Below are 24727 nucleotides of genomic sequence, written 5' to 3'. Positions count from 1 at the left end.
TTTGGTTGTTACATACCTAAGTAAAAAGACTGGAGGATCATTACCAGATTTGAAGAGTAAGTTTAGGACAGCCTAACTTTGTAAGGATCTATGGTACAAATGATTTTCATGCTGAAGAATCTGGGAGGCACCTCAAGAAAATAGACACCTTTGTACTATTTTATTTTAACCAGGAACATGAGTTATTTTTAAATGTGCCATCAAAAATAAAAATAGATAGTCTGGCCAGTGTGGCTCAGTGGTTGAGCACTGACCTATGAACCAGGAGTTCACAGTTTGATTCCCGGTCAGGGCACATGCCCTGATTGCAAGCTCCATCCCCAGTGTGGGGCGTGCAGGAGGCAGCTGATCATTTATTCTCTCTCATCATTGATGTTTCTATCTCTCTACCTCTCCCTTCCTCTCTGAAATCAATAAAAATATATTTAAAAATTAGTAAGAGAGAGGGGGAGAGAGAGAGAGAGAAATTTTAAAGCCAAAAATTAAAGAGAAAATGATAGGGCAAGAGACCTGAGGTCAATAATTATCTTCCAGAGCAGATTTCTACAAAGAGATACAACAAAAGCCTGGATGAATATAAATCTCTATGGAGAGAAAAATTAATATAGCCTCAAATGTGAGTCCCAAACCACAGTCACAATGGAAGATGCTTCAAAGCACAGGCCCTGATTTTGTGTCAAGCTATTTCTTGCCTAGAGAGTTCTATGTGCTCCAGGGTAAGTAGTAGCAGGAATATGCTTTATTGAATGTGGTTTAACAATTCATCTACAGATGGGGTGGCCCAATGATATGCAATGTTTGTTGATTTGAGTTGATGTGGAAAGGGACCATCAGACAGCAGATGGTAACGCCAGATGCCCACCCTCTCCACCTTGTCCCACATTGCATTGTTCTACCAGTCTCTGCTGACATCAAGACCAGACCCTGTTTCCACACCTTTCTAGCATAAGCATTTAAATGCCTCAGCAAGTCTACAACCTAAGGCACACCCACTTCCTTCTGGTTTCCCACACACCCATTCCTTTCACTGGGATTAACATAAAGTTGCATTTAGAGAGGAAGAGAACAAGATTTCCATATGCAAATAGAAAATCAATATTAAAATGGAGCATTTGTTGTACTCTGCAATCAGTCCAGTCCTAGACCAAAGATACTCATTTGGATGAAGAACTTCAGCAGTGACTGCATCTGAAATCTCCTGCCTTCCTAGCTTGGGCCCAGGATGGGAGGATGACAGTGTAGCAATGTGATAAGTCATTGCTGAAAAGGAGGAGGCTGGTGAAGACTTCTTAGTCCCTTGAAAAATGAAGGTGACTTTAGGGATCGTTTACAAAGCATTAAAACAAAAAGTATGTACTTGAAGGACACTTCAAAAATTGAATGAGATCATTTCAGGTTAGCGATTTTTTTCCTCCTGTAAGAATAAACATCTCTGAGATGGCAGGTGGGATCTACTGCTCATGCTGTTAATTAGAAGCATCCCCGCAAAAACAACTGACTGTCTGGGTGCTCATTATTTACACATTTGCCATATTTCTTCACTTCATTGGCAGCACTAACCACTTGGACTCACCTAACAGATACACATGGCTCTTAATTGCCTACCCATGTCCACCTAGTTGGAGTACCCATTCCTCGGAGATCTTGATCCTCTCCACAGCTCAGGGGCAACCCTGATTCATCTAGCACGTTCACTGTAAGCTCTTCTCCATGAAACAGGGCTTCAAATTTTATTCTATGTACTAGAGGCCTGGTGCACAAAATTTGTGCACGGGGGAGGGGGGTGTCCCTCAGCCCAGCCTGCACCCTCTCCAATCTAGGACCCCTTGAGGGATGTCCAACTGCCCATTTAGGCCCTATACTGGTGGGATTGGGCCTAAATGGGCAGCCAGACATCCCTCTCACAATCCAGGACTACTGGCTCCCAACCGCTCACCTGCCTGCCTTCCTGATTGCCCTAACCGCTTCTGCCTGCCAGCCTGATCACCCCCTAACCACTCCCCTGCCCACCTGATCAATGCCTAACTGCTCCCCTGCCAGCCCGATTGCCCCAACTGCCCTCCCTTGCCAACCTGGTCACACCTAACTGCCCTCCCTTGACAGCCTGGTCGTCCCTAACTGCCCTCCCCTGCTGCCTGGTCACCCCCAACTTCCCTCCCCTGCAGGCCTGGTCCCCCACAACTGCCCTCCCCTGCAGGCCTGGTTGCCCCCAACTGCCCTCCCCTTCAGGCCTGGTTCCTCCCAACTGCCTTCCCCTGCAGGGCTGGTCCCCCACAACTGCCCTCCTCTGCTGGCCATCTTGTGGCAGCCATCTTGTGTCCACATGGAGGCAGCCAGCTTGTGTTGCAGTGATGGTCAATTTGCATATTACCTCTTTATTATATAGGACATTTTATTGTTTGATGTTTTTGCAATAGTATGCATGTATTGCTTTTACACTTTTTTAAACATTTCAATTTTAAAGACTATATATGGCTTTCCCTTTACTTAAAATGTGTATTAGAAACTCAAAGCATTCTTTTAACAAAAAGGTTTTGTGGTCAAAAAATTCTTCACATGACTTTGTTTCCAGGGGGATCTACTCCATCTTACAGCTCAGCACACACTTGCTCTTTGTCAGTACACCTTCCTTTCCCATAGGAAGAACTAGAGGGAGATCACAGATTTTAGTTTTGTTTGTCTGGGGTCCAGATCTGGATTGTAAAGTGGGGCAAGGAGCTCTAGCCGGTTTGGCTCAGTGGATAGAGCGTAAGCCTGCAGACCAAAGGGTCCCAGGTTCGATTCCAGTCAAGGACATGTACCTCGGTTGCAGACTCGATCCCTGAAACCTGGCCCGGGGCACATGCCAGAGGCAACCAATGGGTGTGTCTCTCTCACCCTCCCTTCCACTTCCTCTAAAAAAAATAAAAATAAAATAAAAGTAAAGTGGGGCAAGGTGATTAAGCTCTTCTGTGAAATCACAATGAGCACTTAGTGGCCATTGCCAGAGTGCTGGCCAGCCTTGTGGGACTGCAGTAATGAGTAAGGCATAGGATGTATCTCCAGGCAATGAAGCACAAGGGCTTGCAGTGTGTCTCAAAGTGCAGGCCAGAATAACCTGCAAGCATTGTTAAAATGCAGGTTCTGAAGCCTTATTAATCTGAATCGCAATTCCAAGAGCCTGAATTTTTTTAAATATATTTTTATTGATTTCCGAGAGGAAGGGAGAGGGAGAGACAGAAACATCAATGATGAGAATCATTGATCAGCTGCCTCCTGCACACCCCCTACTGGGGATCAAGCCTGCAACCCAGGCATATGCTCTTGACCGGAATTGAACCTGGGACGCTTCAGTCCACAGGCGGACACTCTATCCACTGAGCCAAACCAGCTAGGGCTGAATTTTTTTTTTTTTTATGCACATAAAGTTTAAGAACTACTTTCTCGGTGGGTGAACTAGACTCATCAAAATAGTCAGTCTGATGGGACAGGTGCAGGTTCTTTTTTCTCATTTTGGTGACCTGTATGCTCAGAGCCAAATTAGTGTCTCAGCCCTAGCCATGTGGTCTTTTGTCATCTTTGATGTCCCCTAGTGAGCTAAGGCTCCCTGGACAAGCAGGGTAAATAAGTAAATGAATAAAATCAGTCATTTATTAAGCACTTAGCCAGGATGCATTACATCATATCTCACTTAATCTTCACAACAAACCTATGATCAGGTACTATTATGAATCCCATTTTATAGATTTGGGAACTGAGGCTTAGAGAAGTCAAGTAACTTGCACAGCAGGTGCTAGAATCCAGGTCACTAACTCCAGATCCCATTCTCTTCAGTATCTACTACTTGTCCTTGGCATAGGTGACCACTGGTAGCCCCATACTTTTCTATAGGACTGGTCCTGGGCTACAATGTGAGTGACAAGGGGTGCCAGGGGCTTACCCTGAAGCTTCTTTTGCATTATTAGCATACTATTTTTACTAAGATTTTATGTTCCAAATCAATTTTTTAAATTTTGACAGTGCTTTTATGAACACCTATCTAATATGTTTTTGTCTTGTCTTATTTTATGTATATGTATGTATTTATGGGGGGTTACAGAAGGGCTCATCTGTAGTGGTGCAGCCACTGTAAATGAATTAATGAAACTATTTCATGTCAATTTCATAAGTTTTCTGTCTTTGATGATTGTTAGGGGAAATGAAGATTGTACAGAGAGAACCCTTCCCCAAATTGATATATACTTTAATAAATGTTTATATCATATAGAATTGACCACTGAACAACACAGGATTGAATTGCGCAAATCCACTTATTTACACAGATTTTTATTTTTCAATCAATATAGTCAGCCCTGGGAATCTGCCCTTTCTGATCCAAAACAATACTTTCCATCAGCAATTGGGAATTCTCAGATTCAAAGGACCGACTGTGAGTTACACACACACACACACACACACACACACACACACACACACACGGTATCATATTACCAACAATGCAACCTACTTGTGTTCTCTTCCAGGGGTGGGGAACATCCAGCCCGAGGGCCTCCAAAATCATTTGGTCTGGCCCTGCCAAGGCATTAGGGGTGAGTTACTGTCTGACCAAATACAGCAGGCTAATTTTTAGGTTGATAATTCTGTATGGCCCATGAATGATGTTATAAATATGCAAAATGCCCTTGGCAGAAAAAAAAAGTTCCCAAGTTCCCCACCCCTGAATGTGATTTGGATACAGGTCATTTTGCTTTGTTGTGTAACTTGAGAACTTCCCTTTCACTTGAAGCCTAAGAGGCAAAATTTTGGAAGGCCTAGAGGACAAAGGGGATGGGAGAAGGCGCTCAGACCTGGAGGTAACATCTCCACCCAAGCCAGAGGAAGGGCGGATCACGAGTGGTACTACCAGCTAAGCGGCCCCGCCCTCCCACAGCGGGGACAAAGGGAGGGAGGAAGTGTGCGCCTGGGAAGCTCCGCTGCACTCCTCAGGGTTTTCCATTTTCCCCCCACTGAGACTGAGAAGCAAGTTAGCACAGAAATCTGCGCCCACCTGAAACCCGGTCCGGCCGCAGGAACTTCCCCGCGGCAGAGACTGGGGTCCAGGCACCGGGATGGAGAAGTGGCCCGTTCGGGGTGAGCTGCCTGAGCCGGTTCGCCAAGTGGGGACTGCCTTGCAGCAGCGCCCTCTGTCGGCAGCTATGGGTACAGCCCGCATCTGTTGGCCTGTACTTGGTGTTGATGATGGTGTACAAGTAAAGACAGGAAGGAGGGGGATGGTATCGAAGACCTGTGTACACCTTTGAACCCCTCTTAGTACTGTTAAATCTGCTAAAGATTTCTAGCTAATTCAGCTAATTCTGTGCATAATTCGGCTAATTTTGTGCGTAAAGCTCCTAGGTCCATAGATTTGTGTGCAAATGAGCATGAGTGTTACCCGCCCCCCCCCCCCCCGCCGGGTGCCAAAGGGGGTATGTCTTGAATGTGGCATGCATGGGTTGTCTCTGTACCTGCCTGTGGATATTTCACTTTCTGCTTCTATCTGGCTATGAGCGAGAACCTATGTGCACAGGTTGTCTCTCTCTCTCTCTCTCTGAGTCTTATTAGCAGTACACACATTTTTATCATCTCCCCAGGGCTGTGTCTGTGTCAGTATAATTGTGCAGGGATGAGTGTGAAAGTGTGTGTGTGTGTGTGTGTGTGTGTGTGTGTGTGTGAGAGAGAGAGAGAGAGAGAGAGAGAGAGAGAGAGAGAGAGAGAGAGAGAGATAATAGTATGTCTCTTAAATCCAGAAGTTAAAGGAATAGTGTAGGGGAGGGTACCCCAAATATACTCAACCCTTTATCCTTCATCTCAACTCTGACTTCAAGAGAACCATAGATTTTGCTTTGGGGCTCTCTAGAATACAATTGCATCATTCTGACCTGAACTCAGTTTCCTGCGTGACCTCATCCTCCTTCTATGTCCAATCCTTGTCCTTCCTTCTTCTCCAATCTGTGGAGCCCAGGGAAGCTGCCTACTGCTGTCTCTAAGCATGTTGGCCATGATGTCAACCCAAAGAAGACAGCATCCCTTCTCCTTCCTTTTTCCCCACCCAAAAAGTTATTTCCTCTTAGTTCATTACCTGGGATTTTGATGTTAGGTTCCCTCAGTGTTATTAATACACACAGAAAAAAAAAAAAAGGAACTTATTAAAATTCCCCCAGAAGGTTTTGAGAGTTGTTTTCAGTGTTGCAACTTGGAACAAGTCAGTTTCTAGTTTAAGTTTCCATCAGAAAGCTTGGTAGGAGCAGGGTATATAAGCTGCAGTCACAGCAGCATCAGAAGAAGAAACAACAGTTTCAGACCCAGCGAACTCTGAGGCTCAGCAAGAAGCAAGGTAAGCACTTCCCTAGTCCCTGCCACCCCTGCCATGGCCCCCACCATGCCTGTGCTACCCCTGAACCTGACATCATGGACAGGGTGGGTTCCTGGGAGCATTCCTGGTGACTCGACTGCTGGGACACTTTGGGGGCTTATATATAAAGTATTAATTTAGAGAGTAAATTAATAGTAATTGTCTACAAAGATCTGTGAACAAATGCACATTTTATAGAAAGCTCTGTTTTATCTTGTTTAAAAGTGGTATGTACATAACAGTGTGTCCTTCAGCATTTAATGCCCATCAATTAAAGGACTGTATAGAGTTAAAGTGAGTGCTGCTTGCTTTAGTATGGTAAACATTTTTAAAGCCTTCCATTCGTTAAGTAATAATGAATTTAATAAATAATTTATTTCATATTCTTACTTCATAATTGAATGTTACAGCACACACTTGCTCCCATATTTGTGAAGGGCTTACTAGTCAGTTGTGACAGTCAATCAGATTGATAGCTGAGGTCCAGTTTTTCTGGATTAACTAACTTGGGCCCACTTAAAAAATGAAAAGCAACTACTATGCTTAAAACTACTTTCTGAAGAATTTAAAAATCTGTGAGAAGAAAAAAAAGATAATATTTACTGAATTGGTATCTTATACTTGCCCATGTAAATTGTGTGCAATCATTTTCAGGTTAAAAAAAGTAATGATCAGAAAAAATAATGATCAGATTAAAATCGCATTTAATGAAGTGATTGCCAAAACCCAGCTGATGGTACACTTTTTTTCAAATAAGGAATTTCAAGATGTTAGGAAGCTGCCTCTTAAGAGTTCATTTTATTGGGATTTGAAATTTTGTGATTTCTGTACATTCATTCATTTTTCTAATTGTTAGTGAAATCCCTACATACTAAAATCTGGGATATAGTGTAGAATAGCACAGACATGGTCCCTGCCATCAGAGAGCTTAGAGTGGCAGGGAAGTAATTATTCATTAACCAAAGAACTCTATTATTGTAGGAAGTGCTATGAAACAAGAAATGGGGGCTCTATGGGAGCAAATAGTCGCGAGTCCAGACCTCATACTGGACACTTTACATGAATTATTTCATTAACTTCTCACCACACCAGGATGCCCATTTTACAGATTAAGAGTGTGAGGCCTAACAAGCAGCTTTCCCAGAGTCACACAAATAATGAGTGGCAGAGCTGGGATGCCAGTGCAGGTCCTGGGATGCCAGTGCAGGCTCTAGAACTGGGGCCAGTGCAGGCTCTAGAACTGGGGCCCTTTGCAAGTGCTACCCGTACCTTGTGTGACTATATCTTTTTATTTTTTTAATAATAATTCTCTCTTCTAATTAAAATGTAACAGAGTAAAACTTGAAAAAGTGTCGTTGTCATGCCCACACTGGCACAAATATTAGGAAGCCTTAACATACCACAGGTCCTAGATTCCCTGCATCCTTCATTCATGATTTCAAGAGTTTGTAAAACGTATGAAATTACATGAAAAGAAATTTTTTGATCCTCGAGACTCTCAAACTTAGCATGCCAAGAAGTGTGGGCTGTGGGATGCAGCCCCTGCTATCAGCTGGTTTAGAGACCCACGGGGTAACTATCTGTTGCCCTCTTTTGGGTTTCCATAGGTCCCACCCCCTGCCAGTATTCTAAGGTTTAAAATGAAAGTTGTGTCGTAGAACCATCACCAGGTCTCCCTTGATCCTAAAGTACAATTCACCTGAAATTCTCAAATGCATCGGAGGTCCAGGGAGGAAGTGCTGGGTACATAGCAGAAGGGAAAACCCCAGCTTCAAGAGAGTATTCCAGGAGGTGCCAGGAACCTCTGTCGTTTCCCTCCCCAGAGTGCTGACATCTGGGTTTTACAGGTCTGTGTACTTGTAATACCTCTATGGCATTTCCCGATAGCCAGGCACAACTCTCAGTCTATCCATTACATATGAAACGGAGAGATGTCAACTTTTTCCTTTATCTCTTCCTTCTCCTAACCTCTTATTGGTTGCCTTCTGTAATATGTCATCTCATTGCATTTTTCCCAACATTCCTTGGAGATGGCTATTGTGCCCATTTTATAGATGAGGATGCAGAGAGTCATTTGGCCAGCATCACGCAACTAGTGAGTGGGGGAACCAGAACTGAAACCCATAGCTGCTTGACTCCAAGCCTACAAATGTACTAACTGTTGCTCTGTGGCAAGTAGTACTTTGCTACAGTCAAAGCTTGCTGAACCAACAGACATGCCCCTGTAAGCCCCATGCTGCCCTGACGAGAACACTGGCAGTGTATAGGAAGGCCTGCCTTCTAGTCCTGTCTTGGTCATCATAGCTTCTATAATCTAAGGAAGTAAAGGGAATGGCAGGGTTCCCCCAGGATCAGCAGCAGTTCTGACATAGCCATGATTTGTCAGTATGCAGTCACACCAATCAGGGGATGCTCCTTTTTAAGGTATTTAGCTGGAAATTTTGAGTCTTGTTCTTCATATAATTTAGACAGTCGTTTCTGAAATGATGCTGCTACAAAACACGGATGCTCTCTGAGATGGATGGAGGTGTTTCAGACTGAAATTAAATTATAATCATCTCTACCTAATTTACAGAGTGGGTGTAATTTTCACAGTCTGAAGATTTTCATAAATCCTGAATACTAATCTAGACTGAGTTTCAATATAAGGTGGTGCCTGATTTAGCATCAAATGATGCATGTCGTTATTTCATGGAGGATATGTCACTATGTCATGGTCTTCTCCCAAAGAACAGCTTGATACCTGAAAATGGATTAAAGCAGTGGTTCTCAACATGTGGTCCCTGGACCAGCAACATCAGCCTCGCCTGGAAACTCTTTAGGAATGCAGGTTCTCAGGCCCCACCTCCCGAACTGCTGAATCAGATAGTCTGGGTAGAACTCTGAAATCATTGGTTTAACAAGGCTTCTGGGTTATTTTGACAACCACTAGACTACATCATGTGGGAGGGAGTCATCTTTGAGTTTGGTGCAATTACAGTCTAAACTAAAAGAGAAACTAAATCCCTACAACAAGGGCTAGTGACCAGGTCATTGTCAGAATTTGAAAGATTGTCTCTATCTTACCTTTTCCTCCCCAACCTAAGTCCTTTAGCCTCGGCTGTCACTGCAGATACTGCCTTGTGCTTCAATGACACACACATGTAGCTTGTCTCTCCAACTGACTTAATAAATATTTGCTGAATGAAAGCATTTACTCCTAAAAGGCAGGATCCAGGTAAAAACTTTTTTTTCTCCAACCACTCTAGCTCGGTGCCCTTTACATAGTAAGCACCAAGCAAAAAAATTACTGAATGTTGATCTGGACAAATAATGTTCTTTCTCTGAGCCTTGGGTTTCTCATGTTTAAAATGAGAGGATTGTATAAAAAGGCTAGCCTTAGATCTCTTTCAGCTTCAGATCATCTATGGTTCTCTGTTTGGAGATGTGCTCACCCAGCGACTGGCATAAGGGCTCCTACAATTCATTTAGTGTTACCATGACAGTGTAGAGAAGAAAGAAGAAAATAAAGATTAGAAACAATATGCATAGATTGTGAATATGGTTTCCAAAGGTAACTGAATAATGATTGACATTCTCTCTCCTCTTTCCTTCTTCTTCTTTCTCTTTTCCTCCTCCTCCTCTCCTCACTCTCTTTCCCTCCTACAGATGCATCAGCAGCAGTTGGTCCTCTTCTGTTTTTCCCTGGTTTGGTTGGCATCTCCCCTCGTGGCCATATGGGAACTAGAGAAAGATGGTAACTAGACTCTCCTAAATCTCTCATTTTCAAGATGATGATGATGCCAGAGCTTAGAGTAACTGAATGTCTTGTCTAAGGCCACAGGCTAGTGTAAGAGATGGAACTGACTCTAAACCAGTGGTTTAGAGGCTGGGAACTTCCAGCCCGCAGGCTGTATAAGGCCTGCGAAGTCATTTGGTCTGACCTTGCCAAGGCATTAGGAGTGAGTTAATTCAATGTTTGACCAAATATAGGAGGCTAATTTTTAAGTTGATAATTTTGTATGGCCTGTGAATGATGTTATAAATATCCAAATGGCCCTTGGCAGAAAAAAGGTTCCTCACACTTTCTCTAAACCCAGACCAATGTGTCTCTAAAAACCAGGCTCTTTACCCCTATGACTCTCACAGCAGGCATCAAAATCATCTGGAAAACATAAAAAAAAACATAGGTCACTGGGCCCATCCCACAGTTCCCAGGTCAGCAACTGAGAATTTGCATTTCTAACAGATTCCCAAGTGCTGCTGCTGATGGGGGTTCCAGATTGTGGTTTGAGAACCACTGCATTAAGTGATTCTATTTAATTAATAATTGATGCCCAAATGAAGCTTTGATGTGACACCCTCTTTGAAATACTATATCCTAAGCCATTCCTCAAGTGTCAATTTAGATGCTGGTATTAGAGACCCAAGGCAAGTCAAGGAGACAGACAGTCTGAAATAGAGCTCTTGTGCTTCTAACTTGCTGTAACCTTGCTTAGCCTCTTGGTCTCAACACTCTCCTCTATTAAATGGGAAGACTAACACCTACTTAATTGCCTCATAAGAGTATAAAATAGCTTTTAAAAAATACAAAGAGAATAAAATTTTCCTGTAGGGAGTAGCTGTAGGGTCAAGCCTTGGACTGACCTGTGGCAGAGCCACATACAAGTCCCAGCTTGGAGGGCTGAGCCCTCCTAGCACAATTAAGCTTGACCTTATACTCATCCCTTGTTCCTAGGTAGCTAATGGGCTGAGAGGTGCAGCAAATGCTGCCAAAACAAGGCTTGAGTAATGAAATAGATTTGAAACTCGCAAGAATGCTGTAAACATGTTGACCACTCCCCTTGTTTTGCTTTGTGTAATCTGACGATAAAATAAAGCTTCAGCTTACAGGCTGTGTCACTGTTTTCTCATCCAGGCAGTGATCCACCTGGTCCCAACTATATTCTCTTGTCTGTCTTCTTTAATCCTTCACTGCCTGTCCTCAGGTTCACCCCTGGTCATGCTGGATGAGGTTCATGTGGCGCCCAATGTGGGGCCTGAGTATAGGGAAACTACAATTGCAAGGTGAAAGGACGCTTTAATCCTTCACCGCCCCTCCTCAGGTTTACTCCTGGCCGTGCTGGACATGGTTCATGATGGGAAGACTAACACCTACTTAACTGCCTCATAAGAGTGTATAATTGCTTTAAAAAAATACAAAGAGAATAAAATTTTCCATTGGTGAATTTCATGCAGTATAAACTAAGTCCCAAAATCCCCACAGAAAATTGTAAGACAGTCTCTCTGTGCAGTTGTCTGACCCTTTGGTCTGTGACTAACAATAACAACTAACACTGAGTTTACTGAGGCAGGCTTCTTTCATTTAATCCTCACAGCTGAATGAATCTATGATGTAGGTACTATTATTATTAACATTTTAAGACGAGGAAACTGAAGTTCATGGTGATTAAGTATCTTCCTCCAAATCCTCCAGCCAGCTAGTGGGGGTAGGGTCTCAGTCTTGGTCAGTCTTATTCCCTCTGAGACCGAAATTGTGCTGGAAGTTGTTTATCTCCACCAGGCCTTCAGCAAAGAGTCTTGTGCTGTTTGCATTCTTCCATGTATCAAGGCTTTCCTCATCTGCCAGCTGATCAGAGGTTAATTACTAACAGCAGCCTGCCAGTTAACAAGTTGATGGCATCTATACAACTCTTTGCTTCTCTCTTCCATGACCTCGAGCCCAAGGGGGGCCCTGTACCCTGAGATCCTCTCAGCAAGCCTTCGTTGCTATAAGCAAGGTTGTGCTTCAGCAGTGCAGATGCCCAAGAAGTTCAAAAGACACAGTCCCAGAGTCTGTGTGGCTTGCAGTATGGTTCTCCATGCTCTGTGCTCTCCAGTTTATGTTGTAGAGTTAGACTGGTATCCTGATGCCCCTGGAGAAGTGGTGGTCCTCACCTGCGACACCCCTGAAGAAGACGGCATCACGTGGACCTCGGACCAGACCAGTGAGGTCTTAGGCTCTGGCAAAACCTTGACCATCCAAGTCAAAGAGTTTGGAGATGCTGGCCAGTACACCTGTCACAAGGGAGGCGAGGTTCTCAGCCATTCTCTCCTTCTGCTTCACAAAAAGGAAGACGGATTTTGGTCCACTGATATTTTGAAGGACCAGAAAGGTAATTCCATCCCCTTGGACAGCATCAGTTTTCTCCATAACAAATACAAAAATTAAAATTTTAAAGGCAAGACATCATCAGTATAGTTAATGCAGCAATCGAGTCCCTTACAGAAACCACTCAGAACCTACATTGTCCTTTGCTTTGGTTTTCCTTTGCTAGACACTTCGGGTAATCTCATGTTGAGAGAGTTTCATGGTGAGTCTGGATGCTTTTCCATAGGTTCTCTTTAAAAAATGGCGATTTTATAGAGAGGGTAATGGAAATTAACAAACATGAACAGTGCATAACTCAGCACTGGGGTGATAGCCTTGAAAAAAATGAATACCCTCTCGATATGTAAGGTGTTATGCTCTGCAGAGTCAGCTACCAGTCCTCGCTGAATTGCCTGCCAGGGGAGCAGCACCATTTTCCAATGAATTCAATGGAAGATTTTTTACTCATACCATTTGATGGCCTGTGATTAATCACAAACAAAATCTCTCTGGGAGAAAAAATAAACACAAAAAACCACACATACAAAACCTAAATATTTGTTCTTTTTCAATCCAGAACCCAAAAATAAGACCTTTCTAAAATGTGAAGCAAAGAGTTATTCCGGACGTTTCACCTGCTGGTGGCTGACAGCAATCAATACTGATTTGAAATTCAGTGTCAAAAGTGGCAGAGGGTAAGTGAAACCACTCTGTTTTCTCGGTGTTTTGCTAGAGATACTATTTCATTAAGAAAATAAGGATGACCTAGTAATGCCTTTCAGTTAATGATGAGAAAACAAAGTCAAACCCATATTTTTTTTCAATGACCCTCCCCCCCTCGCCTAAGTTGGGGAAAGAAGATGGAGATTTAAGCTAATTGCCTGAACAAATGTATGCATTAGAACAGAATATTACCTGGGCCTGGGCATAGCCTCTGCTGTGTTTGAACTCACTCATCCAAATGGCCTGGTGATGCTTCATTGAGGCTCATAGTACCATAGGGAGGGATAAAAGGAGAAATCAAAGCTACAGATGACTTGCCAAAATTGCACCTCGAATCAAAAATAGAAACAAGAGCTCTAGAGCGTAAACCTTGCAAGCCCTAGAGTCGACTCCAAAACTCTGAGGCCTCTAGAAATTTTCCCCAGGCCACTTGAACAACTTTTTCTTCTGCTAACACTGCTCATTTGAAGTTCACTTTGTCTGATACACTTGGACTTTTCCTAAGAAACCAATTCCCATGGATGTAGCACCTGGGTTAGCCCCTCTAACATGTGACTTCACTCATCATCTAAGTTCCCAAACAATGTAGGAGAATAGAGCCCACCCTAGTTGATCATCCTGGCCTGGCCACTGTGTACCTGAGGAACCTTTGGGGTCTCACTTTTTCATCTTTGAAATGAAAATTCTTACTAAAGAAATGGTTATACAAGTGCACAAAGACATAGATGCAAATATTCATTGTGATGTTTTTAGTAATCAGCAATGGAAAGGTGAAATAAAGTGTGATTTATTATACTCTCCAGCTTAATGTGCAGTCATCAAAATAATCCAACATATATGGTCTGTTGTGGATCACTGAAAAAGATGGTTACAAAATCACACACACACACACACACACACACACACACACACACACACGCACGCACACTATTGGCCCGGTATATGAAATTCATGCTTGCGGGGGGAGTGTCCCTCAGCCCGGCCTGCACCCTCTCCAATCTGGAACCCCTCGAAGGATGTCCTACTGCCGGTTTACAGGGATCAGCAGTTGGACATCCCTCTCGCAATCCGGGACTGCTGGCTCCTACTGCTCACCTGCCTGCCTGCCTGATTGCCCCTAACCACTCTGCCTGCCTGCCTGCTCCCCTCTAACTGCCCCCCGCCGCCGGCCTGCTCACCCCCAAATGCCCCGCCAGCCTGATCACCCCCAACTGCCCCCCCTGCCGGCCTGCTCACCCCCAATTGCTCCCCCTTGCTGGCCTGCTCGCCCCCACCTCCCATCCCCAATGGCCTGCTCGCCCCCAACTGCCTCCCTGCTGGCCTGCTCACTCCAGACTGCCCCACCCCGCTGTCCTGATCACCCCCAACTGTGCCCCCCGCCCCCCGTCGGCCTGATCACCCCCAACGCCCCTCCCCACCAGCCTGATCACGCACAACTGCCGTCCCATCCTGGCCTGATCACCCACAACTGCCCTCCCCTCTTGGTCTCTAACCGCCTCTACTTTGACCCCACCACCATGGCTTTGTCCAGAAGAATGTCTGGAAGGTCTCCCAATCTAATTAGCATATTACTCTTTTATTAGTATAGATAATTTGATACTTATTTCATAAAAAAATAAAATCTAAATGTATTTATCTAGATGAAATATGTGTATATACATAAAAACATATGGCTATATAACTGCTCTGAATATTCATAGAAAAAGTTCTGGTGGGATACAATAAGATGTAAATAATATATATATTAGGGTTAAAAGGGGTACTGGGTTTAAAAGAGGTACCACATTTCCTTTATATGCATCTTTATCATTTTACTATTTTATAATTAGCATGTATTTATTTTATAATTAAAATGGGAAAAATAAAATAAAAATGTTAATAAGGTGTTGTAACCAGGGACTCTAGATCTAAAATTTTCCAAATTCATGTTGGCCATGAACCTCCATTTCCTCATCTGTAAAATGATAATAACAGAACATTTGTACTACCTCTGAAACATCTGCTCTCGTGGGAAGGGCAGTTCCTCACTGCCTGGGGATAAATCAAACCAGTTAGAGAAACTATGACGTCAGACAGTTACAACCACAGGAACTCGCCCACATCTGTGTGACATAGGATATGTCTGTCTTCAACTTCAGCTCCTCTGACCCTCGGGGAGTGACCTGTGGAGCAGCAACACTCTCGGCAGAGAGGGTCAGAGTGGACCACAGGGAGTATAAGAAGTACGTGGTGGAGTGTCAGGAGGGAAGTGCCTGCCCAGCCGCCGAGGAGAGACTGCCCATTGAGGTTGTGGTGGATGCTGTTCACAGGCTCAAGTATGAAAACTACACCAGCAGCTTCTTCATCAGGGACATCAGTGAGTGTACTTGAATATATATGCTTAATAGAGATAGATGTCATTCATTCACTGGAGTAAGGGGTTTATGTGCATTATCTCTTTTATTCGATACCCCCCAAAAAGTACAGTGAGATACTATTATCTATTTGCATTTTAAGGAAAAGGAAGATGAGTCTTTACAAAGTTAAACAACCTGTCTTAGATCCCACAGCTAGCAATTCAGACCCAGATCTGCCCCACTAGAAAAAGCAGGCTCACCCTGGCTCATTTGGTTGAGGGCACATGCCAGAATCAATCCCCATAGGGGAAGTGCAGGAGCAGCCGATTGATGGTTCTCTCCCATTGATGTTTCTGTCTCTCTCTCTTTCTCCTTCTTCCTAAAAATCAGTAAAAACATATTTGAAAAAATAAAGTAAAAGCAGGCTCTTGGCTAAACTTCTGTTCTGCTCCCAGGGAGCTTCCATTCCATGAGGAATCCAAGAGCAGCCCCTTTGGCATGATAGTCCTATTCAGAACCAGCACTTTCCTACCAGCTGCAATTATTCCCCACCCATCTTTCTCTAGAATCTTGAGACTACTTTATTGGAATAAAAACTGCTCCAAAATGGACATCAGTTTTTTAAATTGGCAGATGGATATTTTTCATTTCCTTTACCATTTCTCCATTGAGATAAAGTGTGAAAGAACCACAGAACATGCGCTAGCATTGGTAGAGAGACTGCCCTTGGCGGGTTGGGGGAAGGTGGGATCTAGTTCACAGAGGTCTCACTGAGGAGGTAACATTTAGCTGAGTCCTAAAAGAAGGGATATGTGTTAAGAACAGAGGGAAGAATATTTGTGAAGCATCTGCTAGGAGCGGTGGTCTTTGGAGTGGTGCTGGGCCTAGGAGCCCAAGCACATTCCATAGAATGTCTTCCTCACCTCATGAGAAGAAGGTACACTACGTGGGGACAGTCTTTGGGACCCTCACTGCTGTACTTCCCATGTGTAGTCCAGTGGCTGGCACACAACAGTTGCTCAGTTATTATTTATAGAATGAATGGATGAATGAACGAATGAGCATAGAGACAATGTGACTGTAACTGCTACGGGACAAATCAGTACCAGATGCCATGAAAAGACAAAAGAAAGACACTAACTGGGGAATATCTCACCTCATCCCCAGCAAGAGACTCAGCTCAGTTCTGAGTTGGGTGCAAAGAGGGGGCTTGACCTCAGAGAGGGTGGTCCTTTACCGATAGCTCAGACAAAAGAGTCTTGTTGTCTCTAAGAACTTTCTTCTGAGCACTACGCAGAAGTAATTCCCCACCAGAGCCCATCTAATTGGCCATGGTAACAAGGATTCTGAGCCTCTCTCAGGGTCAGCCATAAAGGATGTGGCTGCCTTCCACAGGCACCAGAGTGAGCACCAGCAGTAAGGGAGTGTCACGTCTGCCAACCAAGTGCTCAGAGAAGTAACTACCCTATGGACTCACAACTGGTCAAAGGTGAAAGTGGGATCAGAAGCCAGAACTACCTTGCTCCAAAGCCCCACCAGGAAAATAAAAAGTGTATATCTTCTTCCACAGTCAAACCAGACCCACCCAAGAACCTGAAGCTGAAGCCATTAAAGGATTCCCGGCATGTGGAGGTCAGCTGGGAGTACCCTGACACTTGGAGCACCCCACATTCCTACTTCTCCCTGACATTTTCTCTTCAGGTCCAGGGCAAGAACAAGAAAGAAAGGGTAAGATGTGATTTGGTGCCAGACCTGCTGTGATCAGGTTTATGCAGGCTCACAACAGGGTGAGGATGAATGATGATGACAACAGCTAATGTCTATTTAGCACTTTTTCTGTGCCTTTTTGTGTACATGTTTATCTCAATCATCACAGTAACTCTACAAAGAAGGGCAGTACTATTATCACCACTTCACTAGTGACAACACTAAAGCTCAGAAAGGTTAAGTGACTTGCCCAACGTCACCCAGCTAGGAAGTGACAGAACCAGGACACAAACTTAGACTGCTGGACACCAAGGCCATACACCTTCTGTATGGTTGATCATTAATTCTTGCACTCAACTGATCCTGATATAGGAGAGCTGGACTCCGGGAACCAAAATTTATTATGTCAACTGAGTGAATATAATCCTCAGGGCAATTGAGGATTATTGTGAATATAATCCTATCTAATAAAAGAGTAATATGCAAATTGACCATCACTCCAACACACAAGATGGCTGCCCCCATGTGGACACAAGATGGCCACCACAAGATGGCCAGCAGGGGAGGGCAGTTTGGAGGGACCAGACCTGCAAGGGAGGGCAGTTGGGGATGATCAAGCCTGCAGGGGAGGGCAGTTAGGGGTAACCAGGCCGGCATGGGAGGGCAGTTAGGGGCAATCAGGCTGACAGGGGAGCAGTTAGGCATCAATCAGGCTGGCAGGGGAGTGGTTAGGGGGTGATCAGGCTGGCAGGCAGAAGTGGTTAGGGGCAATCAGGAAGGCAGGCAGGCAAGCAGTTGGGAGCCAGCAGTCCTGGATTGTGAGAGGGATGTCCGACTGCCCGTTTAGGCCCGATCCTACTGGCATTTAGCATCTGGTAGAAACTCAGTGATTCATTCGCTCCCTAAGAATTTTTCTTTTTTTTTTTTTTTTTGCAGGGGAAAGGGCTATTCTGGAGTCAATTTCAATAAATATTATTTAAAATCTTCATATGTATCTTCCCTACTTAAGATCTGTATCATTAATAGGTAATATTTACTGAGTGCTTTCTACATGGTTAGAGATTTTGCTACGAGTTTTACACGATTATTACCTTTAACTTTTACAGCTCTGTGAGGTAGACATTTTTACCATACCCCTTTTATAAGTGAGGAAACAGACACAGATAGCCTAGAACATTTTTCAGCGGTCACACAGCTAATAAATAGCAACGCCTGACTTTGAACCACAAGTTTGTCTGATGAAAGAATCGAGAGTGTGGTATTTCTGAATATCCACGGGACAACTAGAGCAAATCTGTCCCAGTCTCACCATCGGCCTTGAGTGCACATGGGCCTTCAGACAAGGCAGCTGTGCTAGAAAAAGGAAAGCTGGACCAATTTCACCCTCAGAACATGAGAAGTAGAAAAACTGCATCTGTGTTTAGAGCTTCTGTCAGTAGGTGGCACAAGTACTACACACTCCTCTGTGAATTGCCCTACAACCAAGATGTGCTTGCTTTGAGAAATATGCCCAGCCTACCTTGTGACTGTACTACCAAAGGTTTCCCTCTCTTTTGCAGAAAGATAAACTCTTGGAAGACAAGACCTCAGCCAAGGTCACGTGCCACAAGGATGCCTTGATCCGTGTGCAAGCTCGAGACCGCTACTATAGCTCATCCTGGAGCGAGTGGGCATCTGTGTCCTGCAGCTAGGTGAGCAAGCCTAGCCCAGACCTGCACACTCAGTGTACCAGCTTCAGGAAACTGGGGTGGGGGGATTCAGGAGAGGAAATAAAGGATTCCCAGCAATGTCACCAGAGTCAGAAACATACAGCTGCTCATTAACAGATATTTGATGTTCATGTTGTTCCAGGCACTATGCTAGGCTCAGGGATACTGCAATAAACAGAACAGGCATAGGTCCTGCCCTTCTGGAGGGAAAGGCAAAGAAGAAAGAGAGGCAGCTGAGAGTCAGAGCAAGGATGGTTTCAAGCTGTTTCCAGGAATTAGAACCTCATCCAAAGGGGGACCTGGGGGAGCACTGGAGGGCTTTCAGCAAGGAAATGACATGATCAGATATCCTTTTAAGAAAACTTTCGAGAGAGTCTCTCGTGAGCGAGATACCAGCCAAATCCCAGGCCACATAAGGAAGGGTTGGACCCTTCTGACATGGAACCCTTCAACCCAATTGCCCAGATAATGTGATTTGTGAAATATGAAAGGTCTGCTGCTGCCTTCCTAATCCTCATAGACTTTGGGCATTCTTTTTCAGGTTCTACTCCCAGAATGAAACCTAGGAGGAAAAGAGGAAGCTGTGCAAAGCTTTTAAAAGGCACAATGCACTAGACCCAAGATACTTTCTACCTAATTTGTATGTTTTTTTTAAGTGTTTTGTTGTATTTTTTTAATTGAAATGCTAACTGCCCAATGAAACAATCTGGTAATTTATTTATAGAGTTGCCAGCTAGCAGGTTGCAACTGTTATTTAGATATTTAAATAATTTATGTATTTATTTATTATGGTTACTTAACATTTTTGTGCTAAGATTTATATGTTTCACACTCTCATGACCTGATCCATAAGGAACGGGTTCTATTATGCAAAATGTGAATTTGTGTCATTTATACTGACAACTTTTCCATCGAGGCTGCAAGTGCCTCCATATTATGGCAGCCAGTAGGAATGCAGTGTTTTGATGCCAGAACCATAATATACTTGTGATGGATGGATAATTAGAGACTTGGAGACAGGAACCCACTTGAGGAGGTCCTGAGAAGATGTTAGTTCTCGTGTCCAGGAAGAGTTACAATTCAGGGCCACCTAAGCAAGTTAAATCTTTGGATGTCTGAATTTAGAAAGGGCTAAAATTAAAAAAAAAAAAAAGATGAAACTGAGCTTCATTCCACCTCTGTTGCAATCCCCCCCACCCATCTATCTGTAAGGTATAGGAGAGTGACACAGAGACATAACAAGTGTCTGAAAAGTAAAAAGATCTTATGATTCAAGAGGAAGTGTGGTTAGGGCTAAGGCCATAAAAGTGTCAGAATTGCCAGTTGCTCCTTAGTAGCCATGCAAAAAAACAGGCAGATGCAAAGAAACGATCAAGAACCACTCAATGGTCGGCATGAGTGACCCTGACACGCGGATGTGACCAGAGAGTGCCGAACCATTAAGGTGCTACTTTTAAGTAATGAATGTGCTTTCTGTAAAGTGATTCCATTTGTTTTCTGTTTACTTATTTATTTTTATATTCCAACTGTGAACTAATAAAAATGTAACTTTTCTTTGCAATATTATTTTGGGCTTGCTCAGCTGCCTCGGGTATCCTGTTCCAACATTTACCAGGGCTGCAATTTTTTCCCCCTACCATTGGAGAATGGCCCCCTCCTTCCAGCAGCTTCATTTCCAGTTTTGCAGAGTTGTCCTTTCCCTTTATAGGATTCCCAGTCAGTGTCTTGCTGAGCTCAGGGACTGTCCCTGTCATCTGACCATGGGGGACTCTGCAAGGACACTGAACTGTGTCATGCCCTCTTTTGGGGCTGGATGCTCTGGCTTCTTCCGTCTTCTGTCCTGGAATCAACTCTCCCCATTTCCCAAGCATTAGGAAATAAAACGCCAACCTGGTAAAGCTATGAGCGTTCCACTCCATAGGTCCAGCTCCTGTTTACGAAGGGTGTGCCATGTGTCTGGACATGTGCTAGCCCCAGGGTTTGAGGAGTTCCAAAAAACCTCAGGCTGCCTCCCCCAAACAGTGCCCATCCCTATAAGTCAGGGATGAAAAGTTAACTTCAATACCAGTAAATGCTAAAAATGTTTTGTATATGTGGTGTCCTGAGGTGAGAACAAAGGAGAAGGATCAGTGTGACCCAGAGTCACCCAAGAAGGCTCAACAGAGAAGAGGAGGTGCCCACTTTGGGCTCAATGGACAGGGCCTGCTCATTCCCTTTTGGTGCCTCCCGTGGAAAAAGTAAGTGCGGGATTAGAAAGAATGGAATCCATTCTCTGCTGTCTTCAAAAGCCAGGTGTGCACATCCGGGCTTCCTTGCAATGGTAAGGTTACTATAAGAGGGATATCTGTTCACATTCCTTATTTAAGGTGGCCCCTGAAACCGTTATTATACTCTGCTCCTGGCCTAGAGGAATGGTGGGAAATTTCTGTCATCCTAATCCAACATTTGAAACACATTATGTTGTGTAAGCTCACACTTGATAGCACGTGGTTGGTTAATCACTGTCTCCTACTGGGTCTTTCATCTAGAAATATCAAGGGATTATTAGGGATTTAATGAACAACACTAACCAAGAAAAACAATAATGAATCACATTTCATGAGCACAGTGACCTGGGAACTTTTTCCAAAATTCCCAGCCAGCCTGGGGCAGAGCTCGGATGTTCTGGCTCCCATCATGCCCAGTGCTTTCCTGACACAACCTCTTAGTACTTTGTTTCTTTGAAAGATATTCTCCAGGATGGTCCTTTTTACTGGGAATCTACAAAATATATCAAATGTCCTAGCAAAAGAGCTCAGGACTGGAAACCAGGAGACTGGGTCGTGGGCCTGGTCAGCCCTGCTATGTGACCATATGACATTCAGCAGGGCCCAGGATACAGCCTGCTGGCTGTCCGATCAGTACTCACTCCCAACATCCTTCTCCCCTGAGGCCTCTCCTAAGCTCTAAGGTTGGGAAGCTAAGTGATAACTTTTCCAGCCATCCTTGCCACCCAGCAAGTCCACAAGACCCAGTTCTGCTCATTGAGATGTAACAGGTGCTTTCTAGACAAAAGACAGAGCCATGGCTAGCATGGCCCTTTCCCTCCTCTTTCTCTCTTGAGCAGATAACATTTAAGACTCAAAAGGTATCTAGTGACCAGGATGAAAACCACCACGCTAAGACTGTAAAGACAGACTCAGGGACTCTAGTGACATCATCAAGGAGCTACACCAACACCTGTAACTACCTACCCCAAACTTCTTGCTATGTTAGAAAGACAAGCCCATATTTGCAGGGTTTTCTTAATTGTGGTAACACACATAACAAAATTTGCCATTTTAACCATATTGAGGTGTCAAATTCAGTGGCATTAACTATATTCACATTATTGTGCAACCATCACCACCATCCCTCTCCAGAACTTTTCTTCCCAAACAAGCTCTGAACCCATTAAACAATAACTCTCCCCATGATTGTTTTTAAGATAAAGAATGAATACGCCAAAAATTAAATAAAGATATTATCCTACACAACCAGATCCCCATCTATGAGAGACTGCTGGCCAAGTCAGAAAAAGGAACCAGGCCAGCCCAGGAAAGCATCTGTATCAGAAAACTTGGCTCCGCCTCTCCTGGCTGGCAGGACTCTGGGGAAGCCCTGCAGTCTTCAATTCCCTGTGATGCCAGGTGGGGTCCTGATGATAGCCTGACACCCTGGCAGAGAGGAATCAGGGTCAGGAAGCCTGCTCTAAGGGCAGCCTGAGCATCAGCAGGACTCACCTGATGGGAAAAGGGGTCCAGGCAAGCAGTTCCCATGGGAAAGTCACCCTGTGCCTTTCATTCCCTCAACAAACATTTTTCTTTTAATTTACTGCTCTATCCCTAGCTCCATCCTCATCTTTCTGAATAGAGAGAGGGGTGAACAAGCCCTTGCCCTCATATGGTTTTCAGTCTTCAAACTTAAATGCTTAAAATTCTAATCAATGGAGATCACTTTTTGAGAATTATGGACATTATGAAATGAGATCAGTGGTTTAATTGGTACAGTGCCTGGCCTACAAGCAAGCACCCAATAAACAGTAGCCGTTTCAAATGGCCAGTTCTGTGATCTTGAGTAAGTTACTTAAGCATCTCAAGCCTCAGTTTTCCCATCTGTAAGATGGTATGATAGCAGTACCTATCTCACAGGGTACATGTGAGGATTAAGTGGAATAACACTTAGAAAGTGCTTAAAAATATAAGCTTACTGTTAATATTCTTATTACATTACTTATAACCAGAAAGAAGCATAATTCTGAACCCTGTTCTTTTGGGGTTGGGAGGCTGGAGGGGTCATTGTAGGAGGTCTTGATATCTCTAATGACTGGGTTGAGATGGGGACGAAAGGGATGGCTCAGTCCACTGAGATTTAAAAGTCTCAGTGTAGAATCCCTTTCTTATAAAATTGCAAAAACATTCCCATGTGGGGAAATATCAAGATGCAATGAACCCAGTTCCTGTCTCAGGGGATGTACAGTCTGGTGAGAGAGAGAAGGGACACAATGGGATGAATATATTGAAATACAGTCTGTCTGGGATAAGGGTACGTACAACCTGAATATTTCTTTTCACAAAGGTTTGCAGCTCAAGAAAGAGAGAACCCTTTTATTCCCATTCACCTTCCTGGGTGCAATAATTTGTCATAAATCTACCAATTCACCTTACCTATAAATCAGACTTTAATCATCTCTATTTCATTTCAGTACACTCCCTCTTCCAGGACAGAATTTGTGAGCGAAATGTATTTGGACAAAACTTTCTCCAGAGGGTCATATTATACCAAGGAAATTAATTCCCTCTCTCAAGCTCATAAAATGCAAAAATACAATCAGCATTCTGACAGAATCAGGTGCTCAGAGTGACAACCCTCCCTCTGCAGGAAGTGTGCTCAGAGAAGCTGATTTGCATTTACCTTCATGCAGGCCTGGGTTCCGGAGGGAGGGAGGGAGGAAGGGAGGAAGGGAGGCACGGGGTGTCCTGGCAGCCTGCCACTGCTGCAGCCTCCCTGCCCTCCTCGTGGATATCAGTGTGTGATGGACTGCAGGGCAATGCAGCTGCTCTGCTCGCTCACCTCCGTCTCCTTTCAGAGGATCAGTCTTTCCCCTGCCCTTCTCACAACCCACCTGGCATCTTCCCTGGCTGTTTGCAAAAGGACAGTTGCTGAGCATGGGGGGCGGGGAGGGGGGTGAGCGCGGGGGGGGGGGGGGAGTGTCCAGAAAACTGAGCATTCTGCCAGTAGCCCTGGGGTTCGGAGGAAAGGGAAAGTTGGGGGACACATTTTAGACAAACCACAGTGTCCAGTCAGCTTCCTCCTTCCCACACCTACCACCCATATAGGTGGACTGGAGCTCAAATGGCAGCAAGCAATGCCTGGGAGGAGTCCAGAGCACAGGGATACACCAGGCCTGCAGCAAGAAGACCTGGCTCAAACCCTCCTCCCCACTTATCAGCTACGGGCCCTTAAGGCAATCCCTTAATCTTTTTATGCCTCAGTTTCCTCACTTCTAAAACAAGCAGGCTAGCAGTGCCATCACCTCCTAGGAATGTGAGGGTTTAAAGAGGCTCACAGTACAGTACCCAGCACCTAGCAAGTGCACTGAAAATGCTAGTTGCAGTTGCTGTTTTTCTAAAGTCAAACCAAAAAGGAGAGGCAATCCCACTTCATCCTCCCTCCCCTTGGAGATGAGGCTGTTTGGGGACATATACAAAGCCTTCCAGTTATAACTCAGAAATCTGTGTTCTCCCACCCACCA

General features: G+C 44.3%; 1 protein-coding gene across 1 annotated transcript; it reads left to right on the top strand.

The window, feature by feature from the left end:
• Positions 1 to 10018: 10018 nt before the first annotated feature.
• IL12B (interleukin 12B) lies at positions 10019 to 18936 on the top strand. The gene is made up of 6 exons (XM_008147661.2): positions 10019 to 10106; positions 12229 to 12504; positions 13057 to 13174; positions 15341 to 15558; positions 17109 to 17266; positions 18805 to 18936. The coding sequence occupies exons 1-6, from the start codon at positions 10019 to 10021 to the stop codon at positions 18934 to 18936; spliced, it is 990 nt and encodes a 329-aa protein (XP_008145883.2).
• Positions 18937 to 24727: the final 5791 nt, after the last annotated feature.

This window comes from Eptesicus fuscus, chromosome 6 (assembly GCF_027574615.1).
Source record: "Eptesicus fuscus isolate TK198812 chromosome 6, DD_ASM_mEF_20220401, whole genome shotgun sequence".
NCBI classification, from domain to species: domain Eukaryota; kingdom Metazoa; phylum Chordata; class Mammalia; order Chiroptera; family Vespertilionidae; genus Eptesicus; species Eptesicus fuscus.
The sequence above is the reverse complement of the archived record's forward strand: the minus strand, read 5'-3'. Positions and strand labels throughout refer to the sequence as shown.

Excerpts from the sequence above, each read along its gene's own strand:
- IL12B (XM_008147661.2), top strand. The coding sequence starts at position 10,019 with ATGCATCAGCAGCAGTTGGTCCTCTTCTGTTTTTCCCTGGTTTGGTTG. Across the intron at positions 10,107-12,228 it reads ATGGGAACTAGAGAAAGATG|TTTATGTTGTAGAGTTAGAC; the intron begins GTAACTAGACTC and ends TGTGCTCTCCAG. Across the intron at positions 17,267-18,804 it reads GCAAGAACAAGAAAGAAAGG|AAAGATAAACTCTTGGAAGA; the intron begins GTAAGATGTGAT and ends TCTCTTTTGCAG.